Source organism: Scatophagus argus, chromosome 1 (genome assembly GCF_020382885.2).
Source record: "Scatophagus argus isolate fScaArg1 chromosome 1, fScaArg1.pri, whole genome shotgun sequence".
In the NCBI taxonomy this organism is placed as follows: Eukaryota; Metazoa; Chordata; class Actinopteri; family Scatophagidae; genus Scatophagus; species Scatophagus argus.
This window is the reverse complement of record NC_058493.1, coordinates 17994315-18015204: the sequence shown is the minus strand read 5'-3', so window position 1 is coordinate 18015204 and position 20890 is coordinate 17994315. Positions and strand designations below refer to the sequence as shown.

Below are 20890 nucleotides of genomic sequence, written 5' to 3'. Positions count from 1 at the left end.
GTAGTTGACAGATTTGACACAGTTTTCACAGAAAATGCTGTGTGCTTTAGTATTCATTGTGACCGTAAAAGTGTCCCACGACTGGCCATCTGACTGACCACCAATGTCGTTCTCTCCCTTCTCTCTTTCCCCTCTGTCCTCTCCTCCTTAGTTCCTGCACAGGCTAACATCCCCACCCCTCCTCCTCCGCCCCCTCCTCCGCCTCCTCCTCTTCCTCCTGTATCTCTGGCGCCTCCCTCTCCTCTAAGCAACGGGATTCACTACACGTTTGTCTAATCCGAGAAATAAAGTAAGGCCTAACTGCATGTATTACAGTACTAATGTTTCCCAGGCCTCACTACTTATCTCTAACAGAGGGGGCTCCTGTGTGCTTTGCACCTCACCTCATGCTTACCGCTCTGTTGTGATTGCAGGAAACACATCTTGTCTGGGTTAGGGAAGCCCTGCCTCTGCTCCCATTATAATCCAAACAAACATCTGCAGGCAGTCTGCTCATCCCACTGTGATAATTGTGTGTAAATTGTTTTTTGTTTTTTGTTTTTTTTTTCTTTTTGTACCAGTGCCAAAATATTTATGGGTGGTTGAGGGAAGAAAGGGCTCAAACGAACAAGACTGTTTGTAGCATTGTGTATAATTAACAAAAGAGACACCTTTTGATTTAGCACCTTGACAGTTCAGCAGTCAGCACAGATGCATTCCACAACACCAATTAGCTCCCCATCTGTAGCCTGGCAGCGAGAAGTCGGAGTGGGGGGGGGTTAACAGTACATATCACTGTTGCTACTGTAAAAATAAAAAGGCTTTGTGTCATTTTACTGCCTCATTAAAAGAAACCTCCAAGCACCAGCCAATATTTGATTACTAAATGTTGTTTTTAATTTTGTTGTGATTTATTTACATGACCGTTAGCCATCCATGTACGCATGGTGCTGAAATAAATTTCAATTGTGGATGAAGATTAAATGAAGAAGAAGTGCGTCACACATTTGCACACATACAGAAACTACACTGTGAATACAGTAACTGAGTGTCCATCTAGCTGCATTTTGACTTAAACTTGGGACTTAAATGTGTTATTATCTGTACCGAATCTTCATCCATTGAGTACTTAAGTGGCTGCATGCTCTTCATGTTCTTACTGTGTTGTGTGTGATTCTTTTTTCTTTTCTTTTCTTTTTTCTCTGTCGTCTTTGCATCCCATTTTCAGGTCAGCTGAGCAGTTTGTTCGTAAAAGTTGCTCTGCTAACCAACAGTTTTGTGTCAATGGCTGGAGTTCTGAATGGCATACAGTATAGTTAATAACGTGTGCAAAACTGTTCACCAACAGCAGAAGTACAACCTTCACTGAAGTGTTTTAAAAGTGAGAATTCGCACACTGAGGAAGAGTATGAGAGATTCTTTTCTATGTGCACGGTGATGCATTAGTTCATGTAAGACGTACTGTTCTCTCATTCTCACATTTATTAGCTCTGTGGCTTTCACATGGCAGCTGTTAATCGTCTTTTAGTAAAATCTCAGGCATTATTTGATTTAGATATATTCTGCAGCCATCTTGTTTTATGATATTTTTACTCTTCTTGTACTTACTTTGCCTTTCTCTTTTATCACTTCTCAGCTCAAGCAATTTCTGGACACTAAGGTGCTATTCCATGAGAACAAACATCCGGATTCTGCAAGAAAATTGACAATTTTTTTTGATTTTGAACATTTCTACCCTTCCATACAGCAGTAAAGCAGCATTGACTCGTTAAAGTGTTCCCAGTTGGTGAAAGTGACAGGAAAATGGAAGACTTTCTGATGGGACCTGCTGTGCTAATTATTAACTCTGTTTCAAAAAATCTCATAATAATAACGATAATAAAATATTTTCTACATGTCATTGCACTTTGAATTGTATACTGTATCATATTTTCAAGGTATGACTGAGTTGCATTTACTTGCAGTGTGATTTAAACTGGGAGCTTGTTTTTTTTGGGGGGGGGTTGTCTGTTTTTATTTTTTTTTGTCAGGTACAGAATGTTAAAAACAAGAGGTACTAAATGTGTCATAATGTTAGTATTTTTGTCAAAAGTCAGATAATATTCTTACACCACACCACTTGAAATGTATGTACCTGTAGCACTGCCAGTCTTCTTTTAGTTTGCCAAAATTAATTTTATTTTTGCTTACATCAGGATGAAAATAACCTTTGACATATTTTCTGTGTGACTGGAGAAGGTTGCGCAATGGAAGTTTATAAAAATGTGAATATTAAAGTTATTAACACAACATCCTGGTTAATCACATATATTAATTTAATTTATTTTATTTAATCGTTTTTTTGTTTATTTCATTTTTGTTCAAGTAAGTTCAATACCACATAGGCTTGGACATCTGACAAGTATAAAATTCTATCACATTAAAGGTAAACAGAATCATGTATGTCCTTCTGTCCACCTACATTAGTGATACAAAAAACTTGTTTATGAGACAACTTACAATTCTTTATAATTGACATTATTAGTAGTGACATTGTGATAGAAATCACTGGTGTTGTTCAACCAAACTTGCAGCAGAAACAGTGGAAACAAAACAAAGAACCGAGATCACGACAGTGTTATGTGACACTTTGGTGTTCCTGCATCACTAACTGATGCTCAGTGTCACTAATAATTATTTTACTTTTTGACAACCAAATTAGTTGTAACAAACAAACAAAAAAAAAGTTCTCGATGAGATTGGAAGTCTTTTTTTTATCAACACAGCTGCCAAAAATAATCCCGGAAGGTCTCAGGGATTCGAGAATCATCAAGTTCACTTGTCAGAGATTTCCAACACAGGAGCTGGACGGGACAACGTGCACAGATGTTTAAATCCAGTCATAAGATTTAGGGTTCATTATTCTTACTCTGACTGAGAAATTAGACTAAGACAGGCAACTCTCACTTAACTTCAAAAAGACCCTTTGTTATCTATTAAATTTCAGTGGAGCGTTTATTGACCCTAAAGTACAAAATGTGCACTCATCATAGCTTCATCATTCTGTTTGAACCTTCACATTGATTGCCTTGACCCATTAAACTTCATTCTATTATTTGGAAAGGAAACCAAACTATGGCAGGCTCAAAGGAGGTGAACTTTCAATACAAAAAAAGGAGAGAGAGAGAGAGAGAGGATTCTTATAATGTTTCTTAAGTTCAAAGCTTTTTCCATCTCGAAAGGGCATTTTTAATTCCGTGTATTTTCATCCAAGAAGGTGGATACTAATAACTCCGGATTCTGAAGTACAGAATTCATATCTTTAAATCATGAACTATGTCTCCATTGCAATTGTAAAGGAAGCCTCTGAGAAATACATGTATTGAACTTCTGACTCAAAAAAAAAAAAAGAATATAGAGAGAATGTTTTAAGTAGACTGCGCGACGTTGCCACTATTAGCAAATTTTGCAGTTTTGACCCCAAATATTTATCATGTTAAATTAAAAACTCACCCTGATAGCTAAGCTGATAGGACGTGATGCACACACTTGAAATGGATACGGCGCCCTCGCCCTCCTTTGCTTGTCTCATAGTGAGCCGCTGTGTTGCTGCTCCCTCCCGAGTGACATCTTTATCTGTAATTGGAGAGTAATTACTTTCACTCGTCTGCATCGCGGTGCACTTTGAAAACACCTGAGAGAGGAGGATGCACGTCCCTCGGCAGCCACAGCCTCTCTGCCTCCGTCTCTCCTCCAGGATCCCCCAGCGCCTGCTGGCCCTAGTGGCTAGAAGACCCATCGCATCCTCTATTCTGCTTATTTTGCAATAAAATGGGATGTTTTTCCCTCCTCCTGCAAAAATTCACCCAAGACCCTCCACTGAGGATTGTGGCATTTCCATGTATTGACGTTTGGCTGGTGGTTCATATACATTTGTTATTCTATGCTCTGGACTTCAAAGAGAATGAAAGAGGGCCTATTATGCTAATTGGGTCCTGTTCTGTTAAACGCAATCAAGGCCTCCTGCAATAATCCTTTACTAAACATGTACTGGCTTCAGAAATGCCTTTTCTACTAAGACTAAGACACATACTGCTCAGTTCCCTGACAGGCATGTTTGTTAAGAGTAGTTTTTGCAGAAGTAAATGAAAGATAATAAAACGTTTCTTTTCAAATCACAAAAGTAAAAATTGTCTCTTTAAAGTAAGTAAAATGACACTGATCAGGTTAAAGCTTTAACCTGTGTTGCTTTTTTATGCCGGCTTTCTTTCTGACAGATCTGTGGTTGAAAGGAAGGAGCCTATTGAGACCATGCTGCGGAGTCTGAGCTTGTTCTCTGGTCCATATTGTTCACTGTACTGCACACTGCATTTGTAACATATTCACAGTTTTCCCCTGACAGGGGAAGAGAAAGGAGAAATCCTACACTGACTCCCATTGATACCTATTTCCATCACATAAATATTATTGTTACTTGCTGTGAATGTCTGAGGATTAGACTACAGTGGAAACACAGCCAGCGCCTCCTTTGCACACTGTGGGGATCCAGATTGTAGTCCAATTGTACAAATACAAAACCAAGGAAGCCGATGCAATAGGTGCTTTGATTTCAAAAGAGTATTTTATGCTGTTTTATCATTTTCAAGCTCCACATACGGTACATTTTTTAATATGTAAGAAACGGAATGGTGATTTGCTGAATAATTGAAGAGCAGGAATCACTGAATATTCTTCCCAACGTGCGCGCGTGCTATAAAAAGAATAAAGGGAAGGCTGAATTGCAGTCATGCTGCACCACGCTGGCCTAACTATTGGCACTGACTAAAACAATGCCTTTTGTGTAATCTTTCATTTAAAATGGAAAATACCTTCAGTCTTTACAGTTGTGATACCATTTGGGGGATGATACAAATGTGAAAATATTAAACACCGATTAATACGTTTACTGGCTTAAACAGCCAGAGAACACAATCCCTTCAACATAAATGATTAAGTGTGCGTTGAGAAGGTCCTGTGTTAAGTTAAACAATAAATTAATCTCATTTCCCTTAAACGGAAGGCTTTTACAATACCTACAGTGAATTGGGCTTTTTGTACATAAAAGCAATTGCTTTGTAAATGAACCAAATGCCTCTGGGCCTCCTCTTTAATCTAGCAGCTCCATGCACACATACACACTGATCTAAGTGAAGTACACTACGTTTAACGACTGAAACGAAAAGGCTATAAATGCATCTGCTGTGTGGCTCTACAGTGCAGTATCATTGTGATGCATCACTCGTGCATCAGGGGTTTTTTTTTTTATATGTATATATAAGTCAGTTAAAAAAAGATAAAGTCGCAACTGTCAGATTATCCAATAACTTTAAAAGATGTCCTTTGATGGAGCAATTCAAAAACACAAAGGCTGTCGCTGCAGAACAAAAACTGATTCTTGAATTGTTTGTTACGTGAAAAGCAACAAGTTCGCTTTGAACAAGATTCTTGATTGGGCCTCAAATGACAAATAACAATGAGCAGGCAATCTTTTTTGACATTAATTAGGTGAATAAGTGGTCACTGTGCCTTCAAGAGGACTACAGGGTTGATATTTGTAGCCCTGTTGGCGCAGGCTGTGTGATGTGTCCCTGATAAGTATATAATTAGAATTGGCATGTTGCACTCCTTACTGCAACATGATTAATCAGTGCTTCTCTGTTAACTTGAAAGGAAATATTAGATCCTGACTAAACTTTGATGAAATCCAGAGTTACAAGTAAAAGATTTGGGTCAACTAATGAGAACAGAGCGTCCCACTTTGCAAGTCCAATTGGGAGAGAGAGAGAGAGAGAGAGAGACGATTTGCATGTATGCAAATAGTGTTTGAGTTAATTGCATAACTTGGCATTCAGTGATGACTAAGTTGTGATGGATTTGTGGATTTACAGCTGGACTGTGTCAGTGGCTGTGATCATTGGCAGATTCGTCTCACTGATGGCAGGTGTGTTATCCCGTCTCTGCACGTACATAAGCGTACTGCATCTGTCCGAACGTTTTCAAGTCTCCTGTTGTGCTCACCATTGTGGCTGTGAGCTGCTACAAGGAATTACTTAAGCTTCATCCTTACACATTTAAAATACAGCAAAATCCACCAGTTGTCTGTAAAGCAGTGCTCGTAAAAGTCCTGATCATTGATTAAAAGTGTAAAAACAAAAGCATGTCTGCTCGTCAGCACATTTTGGGATGTCAGGATGGATAGCATGCTTGATTTGGAGAATGTGAATATTAATATGTAAATGTCATTATGTGTGTGCACCAGTCCTTTGTAGGTTAGAGTTTAAGATTATATAATGAATAACACTGTTCAGCACTTACTGAGCGTACAACAGGGTTATAACTGCTAATAAAAGTATTTGAAAGTACTGAAGGCATGCGTTTTTATATATATATATGTTTTACCTTCTTTTAATATCTTCATTTGTTCACGGCTGCTTCGTGCAAAGAGATAAAGTCGTCAAAAGGACATCACTTAAAAATGTTCTTATAACGTAGCGTTTAATAAACTGTTTAGAAAAGTGAATCAGGGGTGTTAAAATAAAGCGTTAGCTGTTGCTGTTAATGCCAGGCTTAAAGGTTTAAAATACAATTTTTATTATCCTCTTTTTTTTTCATAATGCAGATAATTGTGGATCCTCATCGAGAAGCATGAATCAGCTGCACACCTTTTGAAACCTGCTCTGGCTTCACTGTAATCAAAGCCCCCCCCCCTCCGCCCTTCATCCTCACTCACTGACTGAATGGTGTTCTCTAATTAACCATGCAGAACAGGAGAAGAACACATGTTAATTTAATGTAACAAAAATGTTGATTTTCATGCACTCTCCTTTTCAAATATTTATGGGCTAGACTTGAATTTCAAGATGCATCAAAGACTCACAGGGTATGCAAATGTGTCTGCCTTACCCCCCAACAAGTTGGACTGTCTTTTGCTCTTCGTGCAGGCTTCACGCACTGCCATCTGAGCTGTAAAGAGGAAGCCATTACAGTCACCTCTGTAGAAATAGTAGTCTATATTTGTGTTTTGAGAACTATCAGGCACCCGCTGGCACCTGCTCAGCTCAGCACCCAGAAATAATCATCTTTCACTGCACAGATTAAAGCCTGGTGATAAATACCACATTAAGCAAATACAATGAGTTTTTTGGTATCATTTTTGTCTTTTCTCATGTAGCTAAGATTGCCCTTTTCACAAAACAGCAGACTCCTGTTTTAAATAACGTTTTTCACTGCTACGATGCTTTACAGTGAGCCTGCATCGGGGTTGGACTGCTGATCAAATTTAATCATAGCTGAAGGCAGCACAATATTAGCCTTGACAGAGGCAGAAGGTTGTGGGCCAAATCCTCTGATATTGTCTCTATGTCATCTGGTTTGTGCGTTGTGGAGGGTGTTTGCAGACGTTTCCCGCAGTGTCCAAAAGGTGGCGTATGAGACACATGAAAGACGCACATTTCAGTCGTTGTTAAGTCCGCTCCTGGAGAGACACACTCAGAGCACACATCACACACGAATCATCACGTATGGCTCTGCTAAACTACAGAGTTACATTGTTACAGGAAGGTCTACAATGTCACCACACTGACAGCTTTCTGTGTGTGTGTGTGTGTGTGTGTGTGTGGGCTTTCTGTAAAACAGGCGACAGGTGTGAACATTCCTACATTATACTGTGGAATCTCAGGAGGCGCAGAAGTGCAGAAAAAAGTTTCCCACGGATAAAATCTTCCTTTCTTTTTTATAACAAATGTCACACTCACGCACACACCTCACAGAAAAAAAAAGGCAAACTTCAAACTTGCACAAAGGGGAAGTGAACTGAGGCGCGCTGCGTGCAGCGAGCGGCTGCGCGGCTGGACACCGCGATGCTCCTTGATGGAGATGCGGTGCGTTTTTTACTTCACCTTGAACCAAAAGAGAGGGACAGTGAGGAGCCTGAGCTGATGCCATGTTGTGGATGACTTGTGTAGCCAAATCTCTCTCTCTCCCTCTCTCTCCCTCACTCTCTCTCCTCTCTCTCTCCCTCCTTGTGTCTCTCTCTGCTTCTCCTCCCTCTTCTTTTAGCTCTATGTGACTGTGCAGTTAACAATCAGAAATTCCTCCCTGCTGTCTGCTCTCTTTGTAAGTAACTTTCTTATTTCTTATTACGTGACACACGGTATTTTGTTGATGACACTTAAGGCACGTTCAGCTGGGGGTATTCACAGTGACTGACTGCTGTCACGTGTATTGGTATGTGCTTTTTCATCCTTGTCACAAAAGGTTTATAGGTTCCAACTTTTCCGTCAGTTGTCTCGCTCTTGTGTTTCTGTTTTAAGTCGTCGCTGATTTGCGCACGGTCCTGTTGTGATATATTTTGTGTGTTTGACATGTGTGGGCCCACTCCAAGCTCAGCTGATAATTTACAACATATGCTCATTCAGGACAGACAAGTGTTTCATTGTCAAAAGCTTCTGTTTTGGCAAATAATCTCAACCTGTGTGCTGCCGGCAGCCGCTGCAGATCTGCTTTAATTTCAGAAGTCAAAGGGCTGTTCCCTGACCTGCTTTTCAGAAATAATGTAGGATTTATTTAAATGAATGTAAATGAATGGTCTGACATAATATTAACTGTGTATACAATAGCGTACCAAAATAGCATATTTTAGTTTTAATCTTCTGTATTAAAACCCCTTGATGGATTTTTTTATATATACAGAAACTAAAAAATAAAATTTATCAGTGTATGAAAATTAAAAGTTAAAAGTGATGCTGGAAAATGCCATTTTCTCTCGTCCAATTTCCCACATTATTTCTTTTTTAAACAATCAAACATCAATTACTTTTATTTCTAGAATCGGTCTACTAATTTAAATTGTATGAGTGTCTTTCGTAAGTCTTTTATTTTTGACATGCTCTTTAGATGTCACAATTTAATTATCTAATAATTATGAGAAGGCGTGAAAATGATGTTAAAACCGTCTGCATGTTTAGAGGAATGTACATGTTGGACATACTTTTTAAAGCATGATATGTCAAAATGATTATTTTATGAACTAAAAAGCTGAGGTGCGTAATGTGACTTCTGGTCCATGAAATCTCCAGATATCTGAAGAGAAGCTGGACACCTCTGGATACTGTTTAAACCAATATTTCTTGTTTCTTAAAAATAAAAAGGGTCATAAGAAAGAACAAGTTCACGTAGTACACTGATTTAGTTTATTCAGATAAAAGCTGTTGTCTCACACACGTGTGAAATAGCCCCCGTGCCTCCTCTGACAGGGTTTCTCTCACCTGCTCTCGTTTTCTTACTTCAGCTCGACGCATTTTCTTCTAAAAACACGGTGGTTTTTAAAACGCGTTGACTGAAGCTGGAGAGGTCAGTGCGCTCTTTGTCTTCTGAGAAAATAAATACAAAAACTGTCACTAAGTCACCAAAAAAAAAGAGCAAAGAGAGAGCAGAAACTGTGTGTTTCAGCTCTGGTGGAGAGGGGGGGGTGTAGGGTTTTTTTTTGTTGTTAACTTTGCAAACGCTGCGTCGATAAGTGATGTCCATTTAAATAAGCTTATAAAACTGACTAAACTGAGGGCAGTCACAACCATCTCCCCTGTCTATACTTTTATTTCACCACAACCCCCCCCCCCCTTCTCTCTCTCTCTCTCCCTCCCTCCCTCCCTCTCTCTCTCTCTCTCGCATCTCTTGTCTGGGAGGAGGAGGGGGGAGTCCTGCCTCTTTGCCTTCCTCAGATCAATGCCCTGGCCACTCACTTTCTGATGTTGCACTACGGGAAATGCTTTGAATACTTGCGACATGGCTGCGCGCATTGATTGCCAAGATTGACAGCAGTTCTACCCATCGTCTTCTCTTGTCTGACTGAGTAAAAGAGGGAGAGAGAGAGAGAGAGGGAGAGAGTGAGAGAGAGAGAGGGAGAGAGATAAAGAACAGACAGGCGAACAACAAAAGGTACTTGTAGTTTTGGACAGCTGAACTTCACAGAGAGCACACGGGATCCCCTCATATGGCCCCGTGCGAGCAGACTTAACTTTTCGCTCAACAGATAGCTCAGTGATCATTTTCTACAAAGTGTAGCTTAGCCCAGCAGTCTTTACGCACGGGAAAGGACGCATACATATCTTCTCCAAGACTCGGATCATCAAGGTAAACAAGACGTTTGTTGTACTTTTCAACATGCTCTGTGCTGTCCTGATATTTTCACCTTGTGTTTGATTGCTGAGTCCTGAAAGTCGAACGCGCTCTGTGAAATGTTCCGCGCATTCTCCTTCTTCTTCTTCTTCTTTCTCCTCTTAAACCTTTTTAAGAAAGTTGTGCATGTGTTGAGCTCACGCAAGTTTAGCGCATTTCGCCCCGGGGAGAATGACTGTCAAACTTCAAATATTGCGATGATTTGATACGTCGCTTTCACCAAAACAAGCGCAGCACACGCGAGACGAAGAGCGGCGCGGTGCTGGTTCGCCTTCAGCTCAGAATCGGCAAAATCCGCGCCGAATTCAACATCTAACCTCCTAACTAAACTCTGAAAACTCTGAACCATCGTCTGAAGGTTTAAAATCAGCCCTTTCCCCCTCCGTCTTTGTTGATTTGAGCAGCGTGAAGCCGTGCGAGCGGACGCGGGCTGCGCTGTGTGAACGGCAGCGCTAACAGCAACCCGGTCACCGATAACACTTTGACTAAACACCACAAACATGTGGCCATTCTTCCCTCTTCGCCTGTTAAATATGTAAAGGTTGACATCGCTTTAGTGTTTGTGTTTACATGTCCCGTAACTTTCCTGTGCTGATGGCAGTTTCACTTCTGTCCACAAAGCGGTACTATTCATTGACAATGACGTGCGCCCCGGTAGGTTTTCCTCTCTGTGTAAGAAGGGTGGACAAGTTTATTTGAAGCTTTCCTTCACGTCTCATTATAGGCTACCTTTATACATTCCGGGCCTCTTTGCCTTCAAATTGCCTCTCACCACTGAACTGTTGTTTGATTATTACTATTGTTATTTTTATTATTATTTTTTTTAAATGTTAGACGCCCACAGCCTCTGGCCGCCGTGCAGCCTGGGAATTTTGCTCTTCTTTAACTTTCTCGGGGGGTCAGGGGAATCGACCTCAAAAGAATGCATAAGCCATAAATTAAATTCAACAATCGGCAAGCCTTGTCCATTTAAAGAAGATGTTCTTGAGCAGACAGTTTTCCCATTTAAGCCGAAATGTCTGAAGCTCGATCTCCGGGCTGAGCAGACAGAGGGTCTCTTGTTAAAAGTGCAAATGTTTCTTAATAAGGATTAATTGTTTTCTTGCATTTAGGCGGTTGTTGCCGCAGGACAATTCAGAAAATATATGAGGTCGCCTTTAAATAAAGCAATCAGCGTGTAATTATTATTATTATTATTATTTTTAAAAAAGTAAAATAAACTTTGGTGCTTTTACGAGTGTTGGGAAATCACCTTTTTTTAATCCATTATCAGTGAGGAAATATTAATGCTGCATAAACCTAATAAATAATTTTCCAGGTTTTTCACAAATGGAAGATGAAGTGAAATATCACTGGCTGAACAAGCGTGTGTTGCGCGGAGATGCCCCCACACTTAAAGATGTTTTCCAAAATTGAAGACACACACTCCCTGTGCAGAAAAACGAGCCTTCTGAGGCGGCTGCGGGAGCTGTGATAACATTTGACTAAGAGATTCAGCTTTGACAACACTGGAAACTTTTTTTTTGTTGTTTTTTCTTTCAATTTCAACTGGATGGTAAAGTTGTGTCTTTTCTGAATTTATGAAACACTGAGCACGTGCGCTTTGTGACCACACAAATAACACACCTGTGGCTAATTAATGAAAACACAATTATCCCTCACGTGTTTCTACCTTAAAACTCCCCAAACAATAACACATCCTTGGAAAATTCTACAAAGTGGGTAGGAAAAGCAGCAGAGCAGCCGCGTGTTGTGTGAGGTTTAAAGTTTGCTTTTTATCCCTGTGGCGTTGTGTTGTGGACAGTTGCTCTGCAGCGTAGCTCCGAGCGCAGGTTTCCTCATAAGGTAAGGCGATTCTGGACACCAAATGCAAAGTCTAAATGGGACATTTATAATTAGACTGCCCATTCAGCACATTGTCCTGATTGCTATACAGGGACACTCGGCTCTGTCTCTACAGGAGTTTGTCTCTGACGGCTTGTGCAGCTCAGCGTGTCGCTCACAAAAAGAGCGAGAGGGGAACGAGTGAGAAGCGGCGTTACAGCCCTTTGATGCAACAGAACCGCACTTGGCTCTTATTTAACATCTCTCACTCATTTCTGGTGAACAGAAACTACCGGCGTCTTAATTTATCATCTTCTTCCTTTTCTACTCTTCTGTGCAACTTGAATGCGCGTTTTAGTAATTGTGGAAATGAAGAAGTGTAATTGTGGCAATGTGATCCCTTCAGATCATTTCTGCTATTTTATCAGTATTGATAATGATGTGCTTTTAATTTCGCAGTGACTGTAGCTGATTTTAACATGAATTAAAAACTAAAGAGTGACAATTTGCTAGTATGTGATACTTAACAGAACTGCAGGGCAATAATCTATTTACCACAGCAGTCCACATATTGACCCTGTATGTTGGCTGAGACGATACATATACTTTGTATGCAGACTTTTCTGTATTTCTTCAAATACCTCAAATAATACAACTAATCTGCGAGTGGACTTGAGTTTTTTGCAAGACTGAGAAAGAAAGGCAGCATTTCCCACCTGGACTCAGCACAAGATAGACTCGCTGACGCTGAAGTGCTATTAAGTTCAAAGATTTTAGGACTTTCATTTTGGCATGAAGGGAGAAGCCACCTGGCTTGTCTAAACATATCCTGCACTCTGTCCGAGTCCAATGTTTCCTGTGTTGCAAGAGCAACTTTTCAACTAAGAATATATACATTTCTTTACATTATTATACACACATACATTATTACATTATGATCACAGCCCTTTTTTAAAATTGTTTTATTGAGTGAATAAGAAATGCTGTGAATGAGCCTGTCTCAAAATTTGTTTAGAATGAATGCCAAGGGCCAAATTTACTTGTAGCTCTGCTTTTAACTGTCCTCATCATCTAAAGGTAGAATTTGTTTAAACTAAGCTCTTGTGCCAGCAATTAGTGGGATCAAAGAAAAGGCAGGAGAGAAAGAGGAAGACAAGGAGGGAGGGAGGGAGAGGGAGAAAGAGGGGGGAGGACAGGAGGGAAAGAAAGAGTAAAAGGGGAAGGGAAACAGAAAGAAATATGCTCTGTGTTTGAATATATTTTTTAAATATCTGACCTTGTATGTGTACACACTGATTATTGATTATGTTTTTAGTTGATGCTATTAACACAGAAGGCAAATCTGATCAGTTCAGTTTGCCAGCAGTTGATTTTTAGGACAACAGTGACTCTATTGAAATAAAAAAAGGGGGGGGGGCATTGAAGTCCCTTCCTCAGTGTGGAGCTCGCAGATCGTTAGTCGTTGTAAAGTGTTTCATCATTTCAAATATTGTCTGTCTTCACGCCACACAGTGATGCAAATTGAAAGTGCTGGTTTGTGTAGGTTTCATTTTAGGGCCTTTATAGCTCAATAGTTTTACTCAGAGCAGTTTCCCTGCCAAGCAGAATTTTTACAGAATTACAACCAGAAATCCAGTTTCTTGATTTCACAGTCGGAGAACGAGGGAAATTGTGTTGTCATTTGCAAATAAAGTTATAAACAATATTCAGTATTACAGAAGGTGTTATACAGATCATGGCAGAAATTTGAAGTGGCTGCATCAGCTTCTTCACACCTTGATATTTTAAATTCTTGGAAAACTACCATTGTTTTATTTGTGTGTGTGTGTGTGAGTGAGCCCTTTTACACCTTGGCATGTTTGCATGATGAGTGATACTTTCCCCCTTCGAGACATTTTGCAGAGAATGTCTTTACACTGGCGCGGATTTTTGATTTGAAATGTCAAAATCCAAGAAGTCGACCAGAGGTCATTTAGGCCGCGCAACCGAAATCTTCCATTACGGTGCTGCGTTATCTTTCCATACACTGAGTTTAGCAGAAGTATGGCTACTTTGATCCATGTGACAGGACAGTGGGGACGAAGCAATAGAAGCGGGGAGTGTGTGTGTGTGTGTGTGTGTGTGTGTGTGTTGTGGGGGGGCTCCCTCTACTTTGTGGTGGTGGAGGGAGGGGCTGAGACCTGATGATAAACAAGATGAGAGGAGGTAAACAACAGCAGGCCTGGTAAAGGTGGAGGAGGGAGGGTAGCAGATGTTGTGACATCTGTCTATCTAAGTGTTATCTAATTTGCTGGAGTATATTTCAACAATGATCAAAACTGACAGGAATATGCAGTAGCAGTTTTTTTTGTTTTGTTTTGTTGGGGGTTTTTGGGGGGATCTGTTCCTTCAACAAGAAGTTCCTGACAAGTTGGTGGCGTATCGTTTCTGTCATTATGCTTAATTTTCTTACATGGGACAGTATGCAACAAATACATGTGTGCGGTGACAGAGAAGTCGCCCTCCTCCGTGCACCAAAGGAGCATTTGGTCGGGTAGAGCGAGTGTTTGACGACAGTGCGCTTCACGGCTTAAAGAAGCTAAGCACGGTGCTGACGCCTTCTGTTTGGATGTCGTGGATTTGTGCTCGTCCAGGAGGAAACTGTGGCTTTTCTCAGACTGCACCATTGTCACTTCTCTTAGAGGCAAAAAATCCTGATGAAATCAGTGGCCAACTGAGTCATCAAGAGCAGACAGTGGGACGTCACCTCCGCACAGTCACTGTCGTAACTGAAAGGCTGTGAGAGAGCGGAGCCAGACGGACTAATAAGATGCAGTATAATACACCAATATAATACAGCAGCGGTTTTAAAAAAGAACCTCAAGTTTTTACATTTTGAATTTCATCCAGCGTCGGCTTTTAATGTGCCACAATCAGATGCAGAGAGATTTTTAAGATTACGTTTTCCCTTGAACACAGATTCCTCTAATGTCAAAGATTAAACTTGAGCACGTTATTTTTCATTCAGAAACAAATAGCACCTATGTGCGCCAAAGCATGCTGAACATCGACAAGGGCAGGGGCTGATTTTTTTTTTTCTGCTTTATAAGATCTCTGTGTCCCTCTGACTGCTGTAAGTGAACAGTATTGCTGACATTAAAGGATTACAGATGAAAAAAAAAAAATCTAAATATGTGTATCTTCACTGGAACTGCATAATTGCACAAGTAACCTAAGTGGCCCATTTTGATCTGTATCATTCACTCTCCCACCGAAAATGTTTTTCTCAAAATAATTGGACATTTTCTGTTAGTCCATAGCATAGTTGTGCATAATTAACTTTGACTTCAAAATGCAAGAGTCAAGGCCACGGTAAGTAGCCTTTGCTGATTTTTTTTTTAAAATCACACATTAATATGTAAAATTAATTGGGTGGGCCTTGGTGGCTGTGTGTTTCTCGCACAGGTCTGGGACCGTAATCAGGTGGAGGAATTAGTCACTCTCATTGTTTTTTATGAATCAGATGAAGATTTGTACAGTGGCTGTGTGAAGACGGTTGCCTTTATTTCCATATCAAAGAGGCACACAGTGCAGCCGGGCAGTAATTAAAATGTGGTGGATTTTGGGGTCTATGCATATGCACAGGCGCGCACGTGCATGTCTGCGCACACACACATACACACACAGCATATGGACCAAGGCTGAGAACTGTCAGGTTTGTGAAAAGAGTGCAGGTGGTTGAAACTGAATTTTAAACAAACACTCATGTCAGTCCGTGTTCCTTTTGCAGACATTTGGGTGCAGAATCCAAAGCCAGTTTTTTTTTTTTTTTTTTTTTGTGGCAACCATTTTGTTAGCTACAGTTTGAGTCGTGCATTAACTATTTTTTCCACTTTGACTCAGTAACAGCTTTCACACTGCAGTCGCACTATGCTTTTTTTCAAGGCACACAGAAATGATGCTTATTTATTAATCTGTACACTCGTCATATAGCCTATAGGAGTGACCTTGCTGCAGAATACTGGAATTATTTAAAAAAGGAGAAAAGAAAAAGAAGAATCTTTTGCCTCGAGTGATTTCTGCCCTACTGGAATCGGGGAAGCTCTGAAGACCTGAGATTGTGTCTTATGAGTGAACAAGGGAAAAGAGATTAGTGTAATGTGGGCTTTTGCGCTACTCGCACAAAAGCGTCACACCAAGTCTTTTCCTTGTGATCCCCCCATTGTGTTTGGATCAAGTCTCGTGGGCAAGCCACTGCCTTGGAGGAAGCGTTAAAGGACACCATGAAAATATCACTTGAGCAAACATGGCCAGCTGTGACACTAAGAGTTTTCATGTAAAATAAAGTGAAAGAGGGCTGTAAAATCCTCATAAGAGAGAAGCAGTCCAATCATAGCATAAAGCACATACCATGAATTTCTCATTTGTTCTGGATGACAGAGGAAAAAAAGCTCATCAGTTAACATTTAGGGTTTTGTATAAGTGACAAGACCGCAATCATTTGTGCTTTTTGATTGAAAAATATATTTGATGTTATTTTACATAGTTTGCGTACTCCCTTGTCTTAGAAGGCAGCAGTAATTATATCCAAGTTACACGGGTCTCCACTGTCTGCGAAAGCTGAACAATTAGACATTATCCAGTTGGTGGAGGTTGACAGCCAGCTTGGTATCTGCCAGCTTGATCTGACATGAGATGTAAAATATGCTCCATAGCTGTGCTGACTAAGCCAGCCAATCTGGCCTCTTTACTCTGCGGTCCAGCCTTTAGGATGCTTGGAGCTGTTTTGTTTGCATACGCCTGTTTTCAGATCAGATTGGCAACTTCATTTCTGTGTGAATATTTGTGTGGGCACACACTCTTGAGAGATATGGGATTTGAACACATGATCCTGTGTGTTGTCTTCTTTTCAATGCACTGCATGGTCAGATATTTTCCAGTTTGAATGACAAGTGTGAGCATAGGTACAACACCAAAAACTTAAATTCATAAAGATATTATAACTTGCACACTGACTCAAATTTTAAATGTGGATTAAAACGTTAACTTGTCAATTTCATCACATTACATTATATACTTTGTCTTTGCCGCAGCTGAATTTCAAGGTCTCCAGATAGTGTGTGCACAGCGCTCTTGGATGGAAACAAATACTGATCAACGGCTTGCATCATGGAGCAGCTACTGTCACATCTAAAGCAGGCGAGGAAGTTATGGAAAAGAAAGGACGTATTGGGCCAGAAATCAGATTCCCAACAGTTTTTCCTTTGGAAAATGCTAAAGTACGATGCCAAAAATAAATCAAAGTGACAAAGGGGGAGGGTGGGGGAATAAATGGAAAGGGTCTTGTGGCTAAAGTTTTGATGAAGTTAACCATAGCATCTCTTCTTGCCCAGGTCTTTTGTTTCCTTTCTGAATAATTTCTTTTTACACTGACTTGGATGTGTTACAAGGCTTTGCCCTAATGTGCATTATGAGAAAATGGCTTCGCCAGACCCAACCACAAGCACTCCCTCCCCCCTCTTTTCTCAGAGAAAAGGGGGGTGTTTAGACCCTGTTGGTGAAAAGATGGACTAAGCACAAATTTTCTTAGACTTTCTGAGACTAAGGACTGCAGATGTAGATCAGACTCAGTCTCATTTAGTCCACGATTTGATTGCTCTCCTGACCTGCACATGGGGGAAATTTGCCCTTTCCAAGGTTGTTGAGAATACTTAGTGCGCTTTAGGTGGGAATCCATGTAGCTTTAGCACTGAAGCAAGAGCTGACTTTTCCTCTTTCATTTGTTTTCAAATGGCACAATTTCCTATTCTCACCGGTGGTGGTGCATGACAGAGTGTTGGAGCAGCTTTATTCATCACACTGTCCATAACCATAGCTGGGACACAGGATGTGGAAAATGTCAACTTTCAACTGAAACTAAATTATCAACAGTCATCTGATCTTTCTTGAGGATCTATGAATTAACGTACATACTTTAAGAACAATTGTGAAATGCATTGGAAACATTTTGACCATGTCATAGTGCCCATGGCACTTAAGAAACACCTGAGTGGCCCAGCTGCACATTCAAAAGTAAAGTATAAGTGAGGAAGGCTCAGAAAAAGAAAGTAATGTCTGTGATAATTACTTTCTTGAATGGTACTGAAAAAGAGAAATCTACCAAAATGATACAGAAAGCCTGTGGCTTGGCCCATGCAGTAAATTTCCCATGAGCCTCTTTGACAGTCTGAGGGGATAGCCACTCTGGCACACGCCACCCGCCCACATACAATACACACACACACACACACACATATTCACACACAGTCGTTTCTGCCAGGCAGGATGGTTGTAGAAATCTCTGGGAGGAGGCTTGTGAGATGGAGGATGATTGGCAGGAGTTGGGTGTGGACTTCGGGGGGTGACCAGAGGATGATGGGAGGGGCTGTTCTCTCTGAGAAACACTCTTTTTTTTTTTTCCCCCACTTGACAGGACAGTCTATAAAGTCTACAAGAACTTTCACGAGGAGAGCGGGGTGACATTGTGGAACAAGTGTTAATGACCAAAAATGTTCCGATTTTGAAAAAATATTTTTGCTTTTACTGGAATATTATATGACCACAATTAATGACACTACAGACTGCATACAAATATATACAAATGATTCCAAAACCCTCCCGCCTACGTGTTATGTTCACGTGCATCCGATTTGCAACTGTGATTTACGTCCGCTGTCCAAGCTTGTTCGCAGAGTTATGTTCTTATACTCAAGTTTAAAGACACAGGGTGGATGGTTGGGCACATGACTTCTACACTGGAGACTGGAGTTTGCATCCCATCACAGTTAGCTTTTTGTAATATTAACCGTGCTCATTATGTTTCTGCCAACCTTAACGAAGTGTATTAGTTTCCCCACCATAACCATAATGTGCTTACCGTGACCACAGTGTTTCCCTAAGGCTAACCAAGTGCTGTTCGCTGCCTAAACACAACCATAAAAAATCTGATTATACTTTGGTTGAAAGGAGTTCATATTGGACCAAATGAAAAAGGTTGACAGTAAACAGAATTTAAAAACTAACGAGAAAAAACATTAAGCCGACAGCCTAACGCTTCCTGTGTAAGTACAGATTGCACGCAGATGAACGTTGACTGTAGATGACACGCTCGGACTTAACCATCGCAGGCAGATGCTTGCTCATACATAGCAAGGCATATGCAGTAAGGCCGTGGTTGTGTTTTTTTGTGTTAGCAAAGAGAAAGGCTTTAAGTCCTTGGTTAGGGGTGGGGTTGAGGGTAAATTGGGGAGGTACGGTGTTCCTCCTCATCCTCAGCAATGCTAAATTTATTGGTTACCATCTGCAGGGTGGAGGAGCTTGGGTTGTGGCCAGGCCAAAGAAAGGCTTCTAATTAAACAGTCATCATTATCAACTTGTGGTCAGTGATCATCATGCCCAACACTGGTTCTCCAAGATGAACATGGAATCATTGAGGCTTTCCCTGTAGCCCATGCTGGACTGAATTAGAATAGAAGAAACAGAGGAGAAAAGTGCTAGTGAGAACATATTTTTCCTCTCTTGGCAGAACAGACAGCATGAGGCCCTGTGCCATATCCACTCAGGTTTAAACAATTACCAGACATCAGAGAACCCAGCAGAGCCTCAGTGTTGGCACAACCGTCGTGCTTTTGACTGCTGTACTTCAGGCCATGGTTTCAGACATGGCCAAGTGTCACATGTAAGCGGAGCTTTCAATAATTTCAATTAGTGTAAGAGGGTGTGCCTGCAGGATCCGTATCACTGCTGCCGGAGGAGCTTTCCTTTGAGGTTGACAGCCCCTTAATATAGGATTTCTTGGTTTGATGTGTGAGTGACACAGAGGCGCTCCAAGAGGATGGCAAAATGGTTTATTAGGACCTAATTAGAGCCCTGTGATTAAAGGGGAAGTGACTGTGATTAGGAGACCTGCAGATGATGTGGAAACATGGATGAATATTCAGAGGAGAAAAAGCAGAGTATGTATTAGTCTGTGTGTACGCCTTTGTAGAATATGGAGCACCACAGGGTCCAGGCTGCCTCGGGGAGCAGTTGTGTTACGATATCATCTTTACAGCACATTTACAGCAGAGGAGCTTAATTTGTTATTATATTTATTAGGCAGAAAAGGCAAGAACGATTATGCAACTAATCGTGACTATGTGTGCACTTGCTTCATGTAGGTATTCAGAAATTTGATGAGCAGCACTTGTACCCCAAACACTATTTTTTTTAAAATAAAGGGGGGAAAAAAAGATGTCGACAGCGTGTTTTATTTTATTCTTTTATGGCTTCGGTCCAGCTTGTGAGTAGAGTTATGCTATGGACTTTCACAGCCAATTGAACATGAAACTGTGAGGAATGTTCTGCAAAGACAGGTCTACTTTGGGAAGCTTGGGCCACTTGCATAGAATCACACATTCTGGTGAACTTCAGAGTATGTGCTGTTTAATCAAAAACATAAATGGTCTTATTAGTATTAGTCTCCATCAATGGAGAGATTAGCACTGGACTTTCTTTCTTTTCACCTCACAAAATTCAGACTTTTTTTTTTTTTTAGATATGTGATAGCCACTGCTATTAGAAATCATTTATGGGAGTGTTCTGAGGGCAGGAGATTGTCAGGAGGGCCTTTGCGATTTTACAATTTCACAACTGACTTCCTCCTTAAAATGACACAGGCTTACCTGCCTATTACTCCCTTTGATTTCTACAGTACATGCTTCTGCGCTCCGAGAGGTATTCATAATAAGCTTAAACTCCACTGGCTTCATTGCTAAAGGGTGCTTATCTCTTGGCTATTCAAGAAAAAGAAGGGTAATATTTTTTCCAATTTAAACATTTTACTGTTAGGCCACAGTCCGCCCAAACCCACAGTTAGCAGGCTGTTGTGGAGAGC

General features: G+C 40.7%; 2 protein-coding genes across 12 annotated transcripts in view; both read left to right on the top strand.

Annotated features, from left to right (window-relative positions):
* Window positions 1-2261, top strand: part of plekha7b (pleckstrin homology domain containing, family A member 7b) — a 66042-nt gene extending 63781 nt beyond the window's left edge. Inside the window, exons 28-29 of one of the 2 annotated variants that reach the window (XM_046388422.1) lie at window positions 152-289; window positions 1616-2261. In XM_046388422.1, coding sequence (XP_046244378.1) covers window positions 152-276 — 125 coding nt within the window. In that variant the 3' untranslated portion in view covers window positions 277-289; window positions 1616-2261. The remainder of the gene's footprint in view (window positions 1-151; window positions 290-1615) is intronic. The other variant, XM_046388431.1, reaches the window with a different exon arrangement.
* A 7409-nt stretch (window positions 2262-9670) lies between these two features.
* The window catches only part of sox6 (SRY-box transcription factor 6), a 132699-nt gene continuing 121479 nt past the window's right edge, over window positions 9671-20890 (top strand). For 6 of the 10 annotated variants that reach the window (XM_046388394.1, XM_046388362.1, XM_046388378.1 and 3 more), the window contains exon 1: window positions 9671-10128. The gene's annotated coding sequence lies outside the window, so the exon portion shown is untranslated. Of the gene's footprint in view, window positions 10129-11714; window positions 12019-20890 lie in introns of those variants that run through there. The other 4 variants (XM_046388402.1, XM_046388386.1, XM_046388351.1 and 1 more) reach the window with 2 other exon arrangements.